Source organism: Felis catus, chromosome E2 (assembly GCF_018350175.1).
Source record: "Felis catus isolate Fca126 chromosome E2, F.catus_Fca126_mat1.0, whole genome shotgun sequence".
Lineage (NCBI taxonomy): Eukaryota > Metazoa > Chordata > Mammalia > Carnivora > Felidae > Felis > Felis catus.
The window spans coordinates 2,967,922-2,983,725 of record NC_058382.1 but is presented as its reverse complement, the minus strand read 5'-3'; the positions used below and the strand labels follow the sequence as shown (position 1 = coordinate 2,983,725).

Below are 15,804 nucleotides of genomic sequence, written 5' to 3'. Positions count from 1 at the left end.
AATAAGTAAATAAAATAAAATAAAAAAAGGAATACATGCAGAGATTACACAAGGGAGGGGGGGTGCCTGGGGCTCCCCAAAGATGCCTGGACGGATGGTAACCTGGGTTGTCTCACTCCCATTTCTCCTCCTGAGTCTCTTGATGGCTGAGCCCCTCCCTCCCAGTCCCTGATGTGAGTATCTGGATCCTTCCTGCTTGGAACCCAAGCTCAGGGTCTGCTGGACGAATCCCAGCTCACCCTAGGCGCCCCCCTGCAGCCCCACCACAGACAGCCTCACTCTCTCCTGTTTCACGAACTCACATTTATTCACAGACAGACAAAGGGACAGGGATGGACCTTTGCTCACTGGGGACCCCCAGCGTCTGGCAGTTCCGAAGAGGTGACGGTGTCCAGTGTGTATCATGGGGGACAGCCAGGCAGGGGATCCCCCCCACCCCCAGTCTCCATATCTCTGGCCAATATTCTCCGCCTCCTTTTTTCTGAGTAGTCCTGCCTTCAGAGGCCTGCTGGCGCAAGCAGTTCCTAACCAGGGTCGGGGGCCTGGGGGTGGGCGATGGGGAGGGAGGGGCGGTCCAGGGCCCACCCTCCTTAGTGTTGAGGGCTGGAAGGGGACGGGTGGGGAGACAGAGGAGGCGCCTGCTCTTGGACTTCCCTCCTCCGTCTGGCAAACCGGGAGCCAAATGGAGCGGCCGAGAGTGGGTGTGAAGGTCAGGAGGCCAGGCCGCCCGACCCGCGCAGGTGAGCCTTGCTGTCGAGCTCTTCTTCCTCCATCTGGAAGGCCGAATGGTCCTGGCTGTCGAAACAGGAGGCGCTGAGGAAGACAGGGGGAGCCGGTGGCGGCGACTGGGGTGGGGACCCCGGGGAGGGCGGCTCTTCCTTGATGTGTGCGACGGGCAGCGGGAGCCCTTCCTCGTCCTCCTGCCCGGCTGGCGGCGGCGGCGGGGGCGGCGGGGGCGACGGCGGGGCCTGGGCCTGGAGCGCCTGCAAGGCGGCGGCCCTCTCCAGCTCAGCGCGGTGGCAGCGTTGGTGGCGCAGGAGGCTGTAGGCGCGCGAGAAGCGACGCGGGCAGCGCGGGCAGGGGTGCGGGGCCGGGCCCCCCGCGTGCACCTGCGCGTGGCGGGCCAGGTCCGCCAGGCGCTTGAACTCCCGCTGGCAGCGCACGCACTGGAACGGGCGCGCCCCTGAGTGGGTCACCCCGTGCTGTCGCAGGTGCGCCCGGCGCCGGAAGCCCTTGCCGCACTCGGGGCACCAGAAGCGGGGCTCCCCGGCGGGGGGCCGGGCCGGGGCGGCGTCGCCTCCGTTCTGCCCGCCTTCTCCCCCCTCCGAGGCGCTCCCGCACTCGGCCCCCTCGCCCCCCTCAGGCCCCTTCCCTGAGTTCCGTCCGCCCGAGGCCTTGTCGTCCTTCCTGCCCGCCGGGGGCAGCGGGGCCAGGAGGCTGAGCGCGCCGTGGACGCGGCGGTGCTGGCGGAGGTAGGAGGCGAGGCGGAAGGCCAGGCCGCAGTCCGGGCACACGAAGGGGCGGTCGGTGGAGTGGACCAGCCGGTGGCGGGACAGCGACCAGGGCCTGGCGAAGGCCTTGAGGCAGATGGAGCACTGGTGGCGCTTGGGGCGGGGCGGGGGGCCCCCTTCCCCCTCCTGCTCCCCCTCGGGGCGCAGACACGGGTGCGCTTTGAGCTCGCCCTTCGTGGCGAAGGCTTCGCGACAGCGGAGGCACAGCAGCGTCCAGTCGGCCTGGAGCAGGACCTGCTTCTCCTCCTGGCGCCCGGCCGCCAGCGCCAGCTCGGCCCTCAGCTCGGCCGCCCCGGCCTCGGCCTCCTCCTCCTCCGACTCGCGGGGCTCCGAGCTCGCGGGGGCCGCCAGCGTGGCCGGCTCCCCCGCCGGCCACGTCTCGGGCCACGCGGCCTCCTCCTCCGCGGCCCCCGCCGCCGCGGTGCTCGGCTGCTCGGCGCTGGCGTCCTGCGGGCCCCAGCTGGTCTCCGCGGCCTCCTTGGCCGCCCTCTCGATGGCCAGCTCCACCTCACCGCCCGCGTGCTCCTGGGCCAGGTGGCGCCTGAGCTGGGCGGGCTCAGGGAAGGTGCGGGGGCAGGCGGCGCAGCGCAGCGGGGGTTGGGGCCCGTGGCCACGCAGGTGGCGGGAGAGGTGCGCAGGCCGGCGGAAGGCCTTGGGGCACAGGGGGCAGGCGTGGGGTCGGAGGCCCGAGTGGCTCAGCCGGTGCCGGGAGAGGTAGTAGGGGAAGCGGAAGAGGCGGCCGCAGGTGGGGCAGGGCAGGGGGGCCCGAGGGGCTCCAGCGCCCCCCCTGCCACGGCCTCGGCCTCGGCCACGGCCCCGGCCGCGGCCCCGGCCCCGGCCACGGTGAGGCGGGCTGCCCTGGGCGGGTGGAGGGGGCTGCGGGTCCATGCCTGTAAGGAGAAAGGGGAGACAAGGAGACATCGTGGGGAGGGTGTTGGATCAAGGGAGATGTGGGCAGGGAAGCAGAGACAGAGAGCCAGACGGAGATGCAGAGATGGTCAGGTGTTTAGCCAGGCAAAGGAGAGAGCCAGCAAGACAGAAGAGACACAGAGACGTGGGGACAGAAAGACCGACAGCAGGAGAAGCGGTCAGACAGGATGGTGGGAGACAGCAGGAGAGAGAGGTGAGGACTCCCAGCAGAGACAGAGATGGGGAGAAAACAAAGAGGTTTGGGGAGAGAGGGTGCAAACACAGAGACCAGAAGAACCTCAGCAGGGTGGAGGTGGGGAAAGACGGCGAGACAGCGAGAGGGAACAAGCCAGAGACACGGACAGGAGAGGAGACAGGGAGACAGTGAGCCAAGCGCTCTTCCTCAGGGGCCGGGCTGGAGCGTTTGGGGAGGGGCTGGGAACCAGCCTGTGGTGCCCGAGTGGAGGGGGTGGAATTCAACACTGGGAGGCCCCGGAAATGGAATGTGGGTACCCAGACCGGGGTCTGGGAGAGGCCAGGAGTAGGAGGGCTGCCTCAGCCTCTCAGCCTGGGAGAAGGCTGGGCGGCCACACTCCTGGGACTGAGGGAGGTGGGCGCCGGGGCCTGGGACCCCAGGTTTGGGAGGTGGCTGGGATCCACTCCTGTGTGGGAAGCGGTATGGATTCCTGGGTCCCAGGGGCAGAGAGGATTGAGGGAGGGGGCTGGGCTCCTAAGACAAGGGAGAGGAGGGGACTGGGGGCTCCACTGCCGGAATGCTTCAGGGAGGAGGCTGCTGGGGGCCAGGCCCCTGGACGCCTGCCCCCCACCAAGGCTGCTGGGGTCCTGAGCCCTAGGTGCCCAAGGAGGTGGGGGGGGGGGCGATCTCCCCACTGGGCCCAGCCTGCGGTTCCCCGCAGGCCTGATCAGCAGAATTGGGGCCGCAGTTCGAGGCCTCACAGGTTTCTGGGCCCAGGGCCTGGGGCTCGGCCCTGATCGCTGGGCGCAGGGTTCTTACCTCCGCCTCCTTCGCTCCTTTCTTCCTTCCCCGCGGCCGGCCAAACGCGGACGGTGGTGGCGGGGAGGGAGGGAGGGAGGGCCCGAGCGTGGTGGGGGGTGGAGGAGGCTGGGCTCGGTGTCACCGCCTAAGCCTTCCCCCCGGAAACCCGGTCTTTCCACGGAGCCCCGAAGAGGAAAGACTGGCTGGGAAGCCGGAAGCGGGAGGACGAGGGGACCCAGGGGGCGGGGAGGGAGGGCGGCTTGGATTCCTGGGTCCTGCACGGGGAGGGGGCTGCGGGTCTGGGAGGCCGGGTCCAGCTCCCCTCCCCACCCCAACAGACACACATATTCATTCATGGCTTCAACAAATACACATTTATCAGGTCCTGTCTGTGCCAGGCACTGTGTCGGGCGAGGGGGGTGCCAGGGGACCGCGATGAATGAGGCGGTGGCAGAGGCCTCAGGGAAAGTGGGGGCGCTCTGGACTAGAACCCGATTCCAGCCATTACTTGGCTGCCTGAGCAAGCGACTTCCCCTTCTCCTGGCCTCAGCGTACCCCTCCATGATAAGCCCTGTGCATAATCATTCGCTCCTAAGACACCAGTATTTACTGAGCACCTACTCCAAGTCCGTTCTGCATATTCCTTGCCACACATACTCCATCCTAAGCTACCGAGATCCGCTGAGCACCTACTATGGGCTAGCTCTGTCCTTGGTGCTGGAGCTTCAGTGGCAAAGACACAGGCCATTGGACCCTGTCTGCAGGAATCTCAAGGAGGACACAGCCAGACACAGATCCAATTGCCCTCCTGGAAAAATGTGCTCTGTCGCAGGAAAGAGGGTTTGGTGGGAACACAGAGAACAGAGACGGCACTGAGCTGATCCCACACAGGGGTGAGAGCAACCCTCAAGGTCTTGCAGGAGGCAACACTGTTTCAGCGGAAACTTGCACGAGGAAAGTCAAGGGTTAGGGATGAGAAGGATGAGCGAATGGAAAGGGTAGAGACATGTGCCTCCACACGACACCTCAAATACCTGATGCTGAGCAGAAAAGGCATGTGGTGGAGGTATGCCTGCAGCTAGTCGCCGTTGGTTTAAGGTGAAATACATGCTCAACATTGTTGGCGAGAGTGTGGGAACTGGAACCTCTTGTACACGGCTGGGGCGAATGGAATTTGACGTTTATTTGTTTTTGAGAGAGAGAGACAGATAGAGCACGAGTGGGGGAGGGGCAGAGAGAGAGAGAGAGAGAGAGAGGGAGGGAGAGGGAGATACAGATTCTGAAGCAGGCTCCCGGCTCTGAACTGTCAGCACAGAGCCCGACGCGGGGCTCGAAACCACAAACCATGAGATCATGACCTGAGCCAAAGTTGGATGCCTAACCGACTACTGAGCCACCCAGGCGCCCTGGGGCGAGTGAAGTTTGGAACAACCTTAACAAGCGAACAATTCCAGGATCTTTTCTGTCAGACCTGTTTGGAAACATGCAAAATGAAATCTGTATCAGGAATGAGTGTAGTACTACACATCACTGCAGAAGACTGGAAATGAGCTAAATGCCCATCGGTAGGGGATTCGAGCGAGAAGTCACGACTGATCTGCCCAGTGGAATGCTGTGTGTCGCCATCATCATCATCATCAGATTAATAAAAAAGATGAATATAATAATAACAACAACAACAGAATGAAGAAACTTACTGGGTAAAAATATGAAAGGCTCCAAGTGATAATGTGAAGGGAAGGGGGGGGGGGAAGGCAGCTGGAAAACAGTCTGTGACCCGTTCTATCTGCTCATCAGTGGTTTGCACCTGGAAGAACTGGACGAGGAGACAGGAAACTCGCAACTTTGTCTAACTCTCAGAACTGAAACTCGCTACACTCTATCCTTTTGTACTTTTTGAATTTGAAACCATGTTAATGTGTTCCATACTCAAGAAAGTAAAGGTACAAGAAATAGATGGAAGGGGAGGGTAATGAAAAATAAATAAAATGAAAATTAATAATAGTGTAGCCTTGTAAGCGCCTTACAAATACAAACCCAGTTGTGTCTCCTTGCCATATGGAGTGGGTCATGTTATTCTCCCATTTTAAAGAATGGTAAAGCGAGGCACTAAAACATTTCAAAGCTAAGCGAGTCTCCAGGAGTCTTTGCATCTCACCAAGAGATGGGGGAGACAACAGAGGCCTACAGCTTGATTTTTAAAAGCATCTGGTCAATAATACTACTTTCTAAAGGATATATATGTATGAGTGAAAGTCTAAAAATACCATGGAGATAGTAACTACCAAATATGGGCTAGGGGGTGCCTTCTATGTTTTATTTTTTATATTTGAGAGAGAGAGAGAACGAACAGGGGAGGGGCAGAGAGACAGAGAATCTGAAATGGGCTGACTCGGGGCTCAAATTCACAAACCTCGAGATTGTGATCTGAGCCAAAGTCAGACGCTTAACTGACAGCCACCCAGGCACCCCAGGTAGTGGGTATTTTATAGCAGGGAGAAGCAATCACATCCTAGAGGCGCCTATGGAGAGTGAGGTATGTCTCTAATGTCCCAAAGCTGGTAGTATATAGGGGTGGGTGTGGCATTAATGTCAGTGGCATTAAATACATTCTCAATGTCACCATCGAGATGTCAACCATGCCCACCATCTAGTATCAGAATTTTTCATCTCCCCAAACAGAAATCTAGATCCATGAAGCTGTCACTCTCCATGCCCTTTCTCCTCCCAGCCCCTGGCAACCAACATTCAGCTTTGTCTCTCTAGGGCTTGGCCTACTGTGGACATTTCATATCGACTGAGTCATACAATACGTGATCTTTTATGACTTGTTTCTTTCACTTAGCATGTTTTCGAGATTCATCTATGTTGCGGCATGTATCCGTATGCCCTTCCTCTTTATGGTTGAATAATATTCCACTGTATGGGTAGACTGCATTGTGTTGGTCTGCCCATTTGTTCATGGACATTGGGTTATTTCTACCTTTTGTTTGCTATTGTGAATAGTGCTGTTATGAACGTTCAAGAATATATTTTCGTTTGAATGGCCGCCTTCAATTCTTCCGAGTCTATATCGAGGGGGTATGTGTGGCTATTTCACCTTCATTATCTATATTTTACAGGCTTAACGTTTTTTTCCTTACCCCCCCCCCCAAAAAAAAAGGAAGGAAGGAAGGAAAATTCAGGAATGGAGAGGTGAGAAGTAAAGTGTCAAGCAGAGAGAACAGCATGTATGGGGTGGGGTGGGGTGGGGAGGGGGTCTTGTCTTGGGGGAGACTGAGGGCCTTGGATTGGGACATCAGAGCCGGCAGTGTGGTGGAGAGAGGCCGGGAGCTGCACGAGCCACTGTGTCCAGCCTCTTAGTCCAAGCTGAATGCTGGACGCATTCCTAGCGCACTGAGAAGCCATTGAAAAGGTTTTAAGCTGGAGAGTCACATGATCCGATTAGTGTTTTAGAGAAATTCCTGTGGGACCCGCGTGGAGGCCCGGCCGGATGCAGGGGAGACCCAGGCTGGGAGCAGGGAGGAGGCGGGGCGCGGAACCCAGGTGAGAGAGGGGGGCCTGGGCAGGGCTGGCCTCTCGGGCAGGGGGCGGGACCTGGCTCTGATTGGCTCCGGGCTGCACTCCGGGGGGCCAGTCCCACTGCAACTGCCTCCTCATTGGCTCTCCTGCTTCCAGCCCCCCTACCTCCCGGCCAGTCTCCCGCACCCAGAAATCACAGGCTGTCACTCCAGCGCTGAACAACCTCTCGTGCTCCCCATCCCTTCCTCCCGAGTTCCTCACCCCTCCCTGTAAGGCTGGACGGGTCTGGCCCCTGGAGCCTCCCTCAGCTGACTGCCACCTCTCTCTCCCTGCTTCACTCTCTGCTCCAGCCACACCGTCCTCTTTGCTCTCTGTGGACCCCAGGGCCTTTCAACGTGCTGTTCTCCCTCTCCGGAATGCCCTTCCCCTAGATTTCCACGAAGTTTCCCTTACTCCCATCATTTCTTTCAGATGTCCTCAGAGACACCTCTCCTGTCCGCCTTAGCTAAAAGATCCCTCCTGTCACCCTCTGGTCCTTACTCTGCCTTAATTTCCAACCTGTACTTACAGCAAAGTAGCATTAGGCTACTTGTAGATTACCCACTGATTGCCCATCTCCCCCTCCGCAGGAGTAGAAATAATTCCTTGAGGGCAGGCTTTGCTGAAATGCTGAAATGCTCACCCCTCAGCACCAAGCTGCGCACAGAAATGTGGATGAGGAGTGAAGAGGGGACGAGGCTGGGGCTTCAGGAGAGGGGGACCCCCTGAAGGGAGAAGACTGAGGCGGGGTGGGGAGACGAGGAGCTCGGGTGAGCGTCCAGGTGGCCGCCTGGACGGATCAGCTGTGAGCGAGCCGTCAGCGTCAGCCCAATAATCGGCTCTCTGGAGAGCAAAATCCTCCCTCGTTCCTTCGGAGCCTCAGTTAGCACACCTATGAAATGGGGCCACAGTGAGAGGAGTTAGGTACAGGGTCCAGCCTTGGGCCCTTGGGAGGCCCTGGGGTGGGGGGATGGGGGAAATGGGTGAATCCCTTTCGCTATTGTCTCAGAAGAGAAAGGATTGGATTGGAGGTGAGGTGGGAGGAGTGGAGCCTCCACAGGTCCCTCTTCATTAATCCTTAGCTGGAGGCCATCTCCATGACAACCCTGGCTCCTTTCCAGACCCTCTGTGCTCGACACCGAGCAGGTCTCCAAGTGGGCGGGTCTTGTCCCTGGGGCGGTGCCTGAATCTAAGGGGGCGGGTCTTGTTCCTCCAAGACAGATTCTCTTTTTTTTCTTTTTTTCTTTTTTCTTTTTTCTTTTTTTTTTGCCCCAGGGGATGAGTCTGGTTCCTGGATCCCGGGTTGCCTCCTTTACATTGTTTTTTTTTCTTGTGAGATACGAGACTCATAGACTAAAAGAGCACGATACAAATGCACAGTTAGCAAAGAATGATCAATGGATCACCAGATTGAGACATGGAATGGTAGCTCCCACCCCAGAGTCCACAGAAGATTGGGCGTGATGCATCCAACCCCACTGTTCCGAGTTTTTATGGGCAGATGTTTTCCTCGCTTTTCTAGATGGTTCACGACCCACAATACATCCTAAACAGTATCATGGTTTTGCTGGCTTTATGAATGTTATGTAAATGGAATCATACTCCATGGGCTTCTTCTTGCCTTCTTGCATTGGGTTCCTTTGTAACTTTCATCCATGCAAATGTGGGTTTCTGCACTCCTTTCATTTCATTGCTGTATAGTATTCCACAGCATAATATAGCACTGTTTAGTGATCTGCTATACTGTTGATGGATGTCTTATTCTGTTCTGGCTGCTGTAACAAAATGCCGCAGACTGGGTGGCTTGTAAACAACAGAAATTTATTGCTCACAGTCCTGGAAGCCAGAGGTCCAAGATCAAGGCACCAGCATGCTTGCCTTCTGGGGAAGGCCCTCTTCTAGGCCCTCATGGCCACTGCCTTCTTGCTGCGTCCTCACATGGTGGAGAGGACTAGGGATCACTCTGGAGCCTTTGGAATGTGGTCACTAATCCCACGCATGAGGACTCCACCCTCGTGATTTAAGCACCTCCCAATAGCTCCATCTCCAAATACTGTCACACTGGGCTTTAGGATTTCAACATATCAATTTTGATGGGGACACAAACATTCAGACCCTCACAGTGATGTTCCAGTTGTTCAGAGTTTGAGGCTGACCCTATGTGCTGCTGGGAGTGTTTTTCTGTGTGTCTGCCAGTGCAGGTGAAGGGATTTCTCTGGGGCTTGTGGCTAGCAGTGGGATTGCTGCATCGCGAGATATGCACATCTTCAGCCTTATTAGAGCATGCCAATCTCCCAGGCATCTTATATTTAAGAAGCTCAAAATGGAATTCTTGATTCACCTAAACCCCTACCCAAATGTGTTCTTCCCCTTTTCTGTTCTTAATTCAAAATGCCACCACTCAACCAGACCCTCTTGATTCCTCCCTTTCAGTTACACACACACACACACACACACACACTCACATTCTGTTTACAGAATTCATCTCGAACCCACCCATTTCCCTCCACCACTAAGGTCTAGCCACACCCCCCCCCCATCTCTCCTGCTGGACTGCTATAGTCTTCTGCTTCCACTGTACCCCTCCAGTTCCTTCTCCCCTCAGCAGCCAGAGGGAACTTTGTAAAGTGCAAGAGTGATCCCATCCCTCCACGTTAAAATCTTGCTTTTGATTACCTGGAGGGCCCACCAGCCTCTGCATGACCTGACCCCTCGACCTCAGTTCCTCCCTCTCCTCCGCGCCCATCCAGGCATCCTCCTCGCTGGTCTCTTGCCACCCTTCAGGTTCCAGATCAAATGCCACCTCTGTAGAGAAGCCCACGGGACACCCGAACTGGGATGGCAGAGTCACTTTCTTAACACCTTTCCTCATCTCCTTCAGATGCTCAAAACCATCTGGAAATTACTCTCCTTTCTTTGATTACTCTTTTCTCCACCCTATCGCCCACACACTAAACATATAAACCCCATGAGGAGTTATTTTCTTTGCTGTTGGATCCCCAGAGAGGATTACAATGCCTGGCACAGAATAGGCACTCAGTATACAGGAATGTAATCTAGTGCACAGAAGACAATACAAATGGCTGACCCCTTCCCTGATGGGCGAATCCTATCCTAGGAATTGGATGTAAGCGTTCAAGGTACAAATTTGGACACCTGGAGGTGGAGTCTAAGAGATACGGTCTCTGCTTAGGGGTAGAACTTTTCTTTAAGGAGATAGTTTGGTTTTTAGGGGGCAAGTCTTATGGGATTGATGGTTTCTAAAGGGCATGTTTAGCCCATTGGAGACGGATTTTGTATTTAAGGGACTGGGTTGCTTTTGGTGAGACTTAAACCCTTTCTGATTTTAATGGTCGTGCACTCTCGACTCAAAATTTGTCAGGAGGGAGGGAGGAAAGATCTTTATTTAGGGGGCCTGTCCTAAACCAGGGAGGGAGAAACTCCCACCTCTCTGGAGCCAAGGATCAGAAAATGAGACATCAGTGACTGACAGGACAAGGTTTATTGGGGTCCTGGAGACATTAGGGAGTGGGATGAGGGGGCAAGGTCGAGGCTCACAGGGGCGAACCCCCTAGCCAAGCCCCCTTCCCCCTTGGGGTTGAGGGGAACACAGAGACAGACAAACCAACAGAGATGGAAAGACTGACAGGTGCTACAGCAGAGTGGGAGGAAAACCCCAATGTCCACCACCTCCCATTCAGATGAGTTCACAGGATGGGGAATGACGTGGACTGGCCCACACTCGAGAGCGAGGGAGGAGTGTCTGCCGTATTCACCTAAGGAGGGTGGGGGGGCAGGCCACAGTCTGGACCAGCCCATTCCAGTGGACAGGGGTGTGTATCTGAATCAGTTCATTCTACTGGGCAGGAGGGATTTCAAACCAGCCTATTCTAGTGGTTGGGGGTGGGGAAGATCATTAGGGTTGATCCATTCTGCAGTAGGAGAGGGAGACCTAATTGGGGAGTGGGGGCTGAGGGCAGGGGACATCTACCCTGGTCCTCTTTCAGCATAAGGAATGAAATGGGGTGGGAGCGGGGGAAGGCAGATTCCGGCTATATCCATTTGGGGGGGGGGGGTGGACACCAGTGACTGGTGGGTAGCATTTGGAGGGGATCTAGGGAAATTTGGGGTCATGATCTCCCCACATTCTCCAGATCAAGGTCGTTGGGAATGATGGCTCTCAGGGAGAGGGGCAGCCTTCCCTTGGGGGGGGGGGGGAAGGTGCCCATCTGTCATTATTAGGGCCCTCAAGATGAGAAGTACTTGGGAGACCCATTTCTCACTGCTAGGTCCCCAGAGCTTGGAGGCTGCCTATTGACTTGGGGGTGCCCAGCGTATATTCCAGGGGTCTCACACTCAGGGGTCTCTTCATGGACCCTGGACCCCGGAGCTGAGGAATCTCTCCGTTTATTTGCTGCCCTCCAGCTCAGGGCCCTGTGTGGGCGTCTGGTGGCCCTGTCTCTCCAGCCAGGGTCCCCTTGCTTCAGGGCCCGTGGATCTGGATCCAGACCGGGCCCGGGCCCAAGTCCAGCCCCGCCCCTGGGAGGGGCGGTCGGGCGGAGGCGCGGCCTGGCCGTCAGTCCATGCCCCGGTGCAGCTTCAGGTGCCGAGAGAGGTTGCTGAGCGTGATGAAGCCCTTGCCGCAAATGTGGCAGGGAAAGGGCCGCTCGGTGCCGTGCAGCAGCCGGTGGCGCTTGAGGTAGCACTCGTGGCGGAAGAACTTGCCGCACTCGAGGCACGGGAACGGCTTCTCGCCCGTGTGCACCAGCACGTGCCGCTCCAGGTCGCGCGGCGAGCGGAACAGCTTCTCGCACTCGGAGCAGCCGAAGATCTTCTTGCCCCGGCCCGAGCCGGACGCGGCCTCCCCGGCCGCCGGCTCCCCCTCCGGGGCCGCGGGCGTCGCCTCCGCCCCTCCACCCTCGCCGTGGCTGGCCCGCCGGTGCTCTTCTAGGGCCGCCAGGGCCGCGTACAGGGCCCCGCAGTGGCCGCAGCCGTAGGTGGCGGGCCCCGAGTGGGCCTCCAGGTGGCTGGCCAGCGCGGCAGCTGAAGCGAAGAAGGTCCCGCAGTCGCACTGGTACAGGGTGTCTTCCGGCGCCTCGGCCACGGCCGCGGGCGCTGGGGCCTCCCCGCCACCCTCGGGGAGCAGCCCCCGGAGCTCAGGCACGCCGCCCCCGGCGTGACCCAGGAGCAGCCCGCCGTCCCAGGCCGGCTGGGCGCTGCCTGCCTCCGCAGGACCGCCGCCTCCGCCGCCGTCGGCCGCCCCCGCGGCCCAGGCCTGCGCTGGGGGCGCGCCCGGGCTCTGCAGGTCGTGCGTCAGCTTGTGCCGCTCTAGCAGCGCGGGGGCGTTGAAGTCGCGCTCGCAGCGCGGGCACTTGAAGGGCTTCACATCAGTGTGCGCCGCCCAGTGGGCCGCCAGCTCGCGGCCCTGGTCGAAGCGCCGCGCACAGGCTCCGCAGGCGAACGGGGGCAGTGAGGCGGCGGCCGCAGCCGCGGCCTCCGCCAGCCCCCAGCTGCCCGGGCCCGCGCCCGCCGCCTCTGGGCCCTCTCCGCCAGCAGCTCCCGCACCCCCGCACACCGAGCAGGGGCCCACGTTGCAGCACACGGAGCAGGGCGCGCTCAGGGCGGGCAGGCCTGGGCCGGGCTGCAGTGGAGACGGGAGCACCCCACGGTGCTGGCGCTTGAGGTGGCGGCCCAAGCTGGAGCGTGAGGAGAAGCGCAGCTCGCAGACCAGGCAGCAGTAGGGTTTCTCACCAGTGTGGACGACCTGGGAGGGAGAGAGGGAGAGCGCGGCATCAGAGCAGAGGGTCCAGGCTGCAGGGCAGATTCCTGCCCTCCCGGCTGGCCTTGCCTAGCTTCGACCTTCTCCCTCTTCTTCTCTGATTTGGGTCATGTTGGGATTCTTTCTGCCCCTTCCCTCGCAGGACCTTTGCACGTGCTGTTCCCTTAGGCTGGAGAACTCTTCCTCCCATTTGTCCGGACTAACTCTTACTCATTTTCACCAAGCCCACCTAGGAAACTGGGACTCCCTGGGAGAATGGCTAGGTACTAGGGCTCTGAGCACTAACAAACCTGGGTTCAAGTCCCCCCTCTGCCTTCTAGTTGCAGTGAAAACTAGACAAGTAAGATCATCTCTGAGGCTCTGCTTTTCTCCTCTGTGACATGGGCACAAGATGTGCCATCTCACAGGGTCGTTGTGAGTATAGGATAAAATCATCACTAAACAGCTACTCAATTCCTAGAAATTGTAATTATTATTGATAAACGTTCCAGCCTCCTATGGATGTCCTCTAAGGTGGTGGATATCGGGAAGAGGTGGAGAGGATCTTTCATAATCCCCTGGGATGGGAGGTGGTTTTTCAAGGTAAATGTCCAACCTTCTAGAGCAAGAACTGTCCAACAGAGCTTTCTGCACTGATGGAGGTGTTGTGTATCTTCACTGACCAATATGGCAGCCACCAGCGACACCTGGCTTTTGAGCACGTGAAATGTGGCCGGTGTGTTACACAAGACTGTGCCTTACTGATAGTGGCCCTTGTGGTTTATTTAAAAGTCTGGGAGTACTAGAGACAGATTTTGAGTGTCCAGTCCTTTTGATTGGTAGTGCCTGCCTGTTGAACGGTAAAGCTAAATGAGAAAGCACAGCGCTGTCTGCTGCCCAAAGTGGGGCCCTGTGGCTCCAAGGGTGTGTCCAGCCCAGGGAGGCCAGCCTGAGCCCAGCCTGCGGGACTCACCTGGTGGTGCAGCAGGCCGGTGGAGTCTCGGAACCCTTTAGGGCAGGCAGAGCAGCGGTAGGGCCGCTCGCCGGTGTGCGAACGCAGGTGGTTGGCCAGGTTGAAGCTGTGTTTGAAGCCCTTGCCACAGCGCGGACACGCGTGGGGTTTGAGTGCAGTGTGCCGGGCGAAGTGGCGCCGAAGGTCCGAGCGGTAGCGGAAGCTCTTGCCACACTCACTGCAGTGAAATGGGACCCGGGGAGCAGCAGCAGCGGGAGGTGCTGGGGCCGGGGCCGGGGCGGGGACCGGGGGCACTGGCAGCGGGGCATCATCCATGGTGGCGTGGTGGGAGGGCAGTGGCGAGTGGAGGCTCTCTCTGGAGCAAGGGGAGACATGGAGGGCAGGTGAAGCAGTCAGCTCCCCATCAGCCCTCTCCTATCAGTCTCCTTGGACTCAGGACCCGCTATCTGTCCCCTGGGAACCCTTCCCACTTCCCTCCAAGCTACACTCAACCTCCAAGCCACGACCACCCACCGTTAAGCCTCCCCTTCTCCTACAAACCCTCCTCTCACTCATCTGCCAATCTTCCTAATCAGTGCCAAGTGGCTAATACACTCCTGAGTGTTTTTAAGCCTCTTCTCTACTTGGACCCCCCCCTTCTCCCTAAGCCCCCCCCACTCTGTTAGCCCCCAGCCACTCTCAATCAGGTCCCACCCACTCCTCCTCAAGTTCCCGTTGCCTCTTGAATTCTCTGACAAGTCCCTTCCTCTCTGAAAGTCCCTCCCAGTCTTCTTCGAGAGTGAAAGTCATCTTCGGGGAAAAGATTCACATTCCTAGCAAATGAGCGGGACAAAGATTTGGGGCCAAGTGCACTTGGTTCAACCTTCCAGGGCGACCAGGAATGGTGCTGGAACCTCTGAAGAAACCAACTGTCCATCTGCAGAAAGTCTGTCCATCTGCACAGTGGGAGTAACAGGGGTACCTACCTCATGCAGTGGAGGTGAGGCGTAAGCAAAACTGTGGCAGTGCGTGCCGCGCCCTGACTCAGGCAGGGGCCCAGCAAAGGCTCAACAGGCAAGCTGTTCTGATTACTACCGCCCGCCAAGTTCCTCTGAGATTGCTCTCGAAATCCTACCATCTCTTCTCCGCTAAGGTGCGCCTCCAGAACGCCACACAGGTTGTCGTCTCCACCTAGCCTGTAGGGGGGCCCGTCCTTTCCAAGACCCTCCACTCAGACTTCCAGGGGGAGCCCCTTCCCAGCCCTCCAAATCATTGCACTTACGTTATGAAGACTTGTTATTTCCACTAAGACTGATTACACGCCTAAATCCCATCACCTCACTGCGCCCCCTCCTGCACAAACTACTCCCCTTCTACTCTAAGCTCCGCCCACCTGTGCCCTGAGTCCCATTCCCGCTCCCCCCCCCCCCCAGCCCAGGTAAGTCCCTTCCACCCTTCAACCTGGGACCCTCCTAGCACTCTCTGGCCACGCCCCTTATCAAGCCCCACCCATTGCTAAGCCCCACCCATTTTCTACCCAAGTCCCGTTTCTTCCACTAAGCCCAGCCTATTTCCATTCTAAGCCACGCCCCTCTGGAAGCTCCTCCCCGCAGCTGCTCCGCCCCTGTCGCCACTAAGCCCCGCCTCCTTCCCACCCAGTCGCCTGCAGGACTGGCCCCCCCCTCCCCGGTCGGCTCTGGGACCGAGGCCCTGAGTACCGGCCTTTTGTGCCCCTCCCCCCTGTCCCTAAGAGGTGCGGCCCGGGGCGCCCGGGGTGGAAGCAGGTCAGGCGCGACCCGCAGCCGGGCGAGTCCACCTCGCTCGCACGGAGCGGGGGTTTTGGAGCCCTGGGGCGGCCCCAGGAGGCCGGGAAAGTCAGTCGGCTTTTCTCTTTAATTACTTACACCTCCCTCTGGGCGCCGACATTTTGGGCAGCGGGGGCAGCGTCACTTCCACCCGGGGGCCCCTCGACTTCCGCCTCGGCTCCCTGCTCCCCCACACTCCTTTCTCCCGCCCCCTTGGCTTCCCCCTCCCCACCGCCCGCCCTTATCCCTGTTTCCCGTCCCTTCCCCAGCACTGGAAGTTGGGGAAGCCAGGGTGGCGCCATCTTTGGTGA

General features: G+C 58.5%; 2 protein-coding genes across 4 annotated transcripts; both read right to left on the bottom strand.

Moving 5' to 3' along the window:
• Positions 1 to 283: 283 nt before the first annotated feature.
• Positions 284 to 3,577, bottom strand: ZNF579 (zinc finger protein 579). Its single transcript, XM_023245344.2, has 2 exons — positions 3,436 to 3,577; positions 284 to 2,401 (listed from the first exon to the last, which is right to left on the bottom strand). The coding sequence occupies exon 2, from the start codon at positions 2,397 to 2,399 to the stop codon at positions 711 to 713; it is 1,689 nt and encodes a 562-aa protein (XP_023101112.1). The 5' UTR covers positions 2,400 to 2,401; positions 3,436 to 3,577; the 3' UTR covers positions 284 to 710.
• Positions 3,578 to 10,461: 6,884 nt separating this feature from the next.
• On the bottom strand, positions 10,462 to 15,693 carry FIZ1 (FLT3 interacting zinc finger 1). Of its 3 annotated transcripts, none has more exons than XM_023245333.2 (3): positions 15,593 to 15,693; positions 13,710 to 14,064; positions 10,462 to 12,742 (listed from the first exon to the last, which is right to left on the bottom strand). In XM_023245333.2, the coding sequence occupies exons 2-3, from the start codon at positions 14,022 to 14,024 to the stop codon at positions 11,555 to 11,557; spliced, it is 1,503 nt and encodes a 500-aa protein (XP_023101101.1). In that variant the 5' UTR covers positions 14,025 to 14,064; positions 15,593 to 15,693; the 3' UTR covers positions 10,462 to 11,554. The 3 variants fall into 3 exon arrangements, with proteins under 3 accessions (XP_023101101.1, XP_023101100.1, XP_023101102.1); XM_023245332.2 differs by lacking the exon at positions 15,593 to 15,693 and adding an exon at positions 14,675 to 15,586; XM_023245334.2 differs by lacking the exon at positions 15,593 to 15,693 and adding an exon at positions 14,824 to 15,209.
• Positions 15,694 to 15,804: the final 111 nt, after the last annotated feature.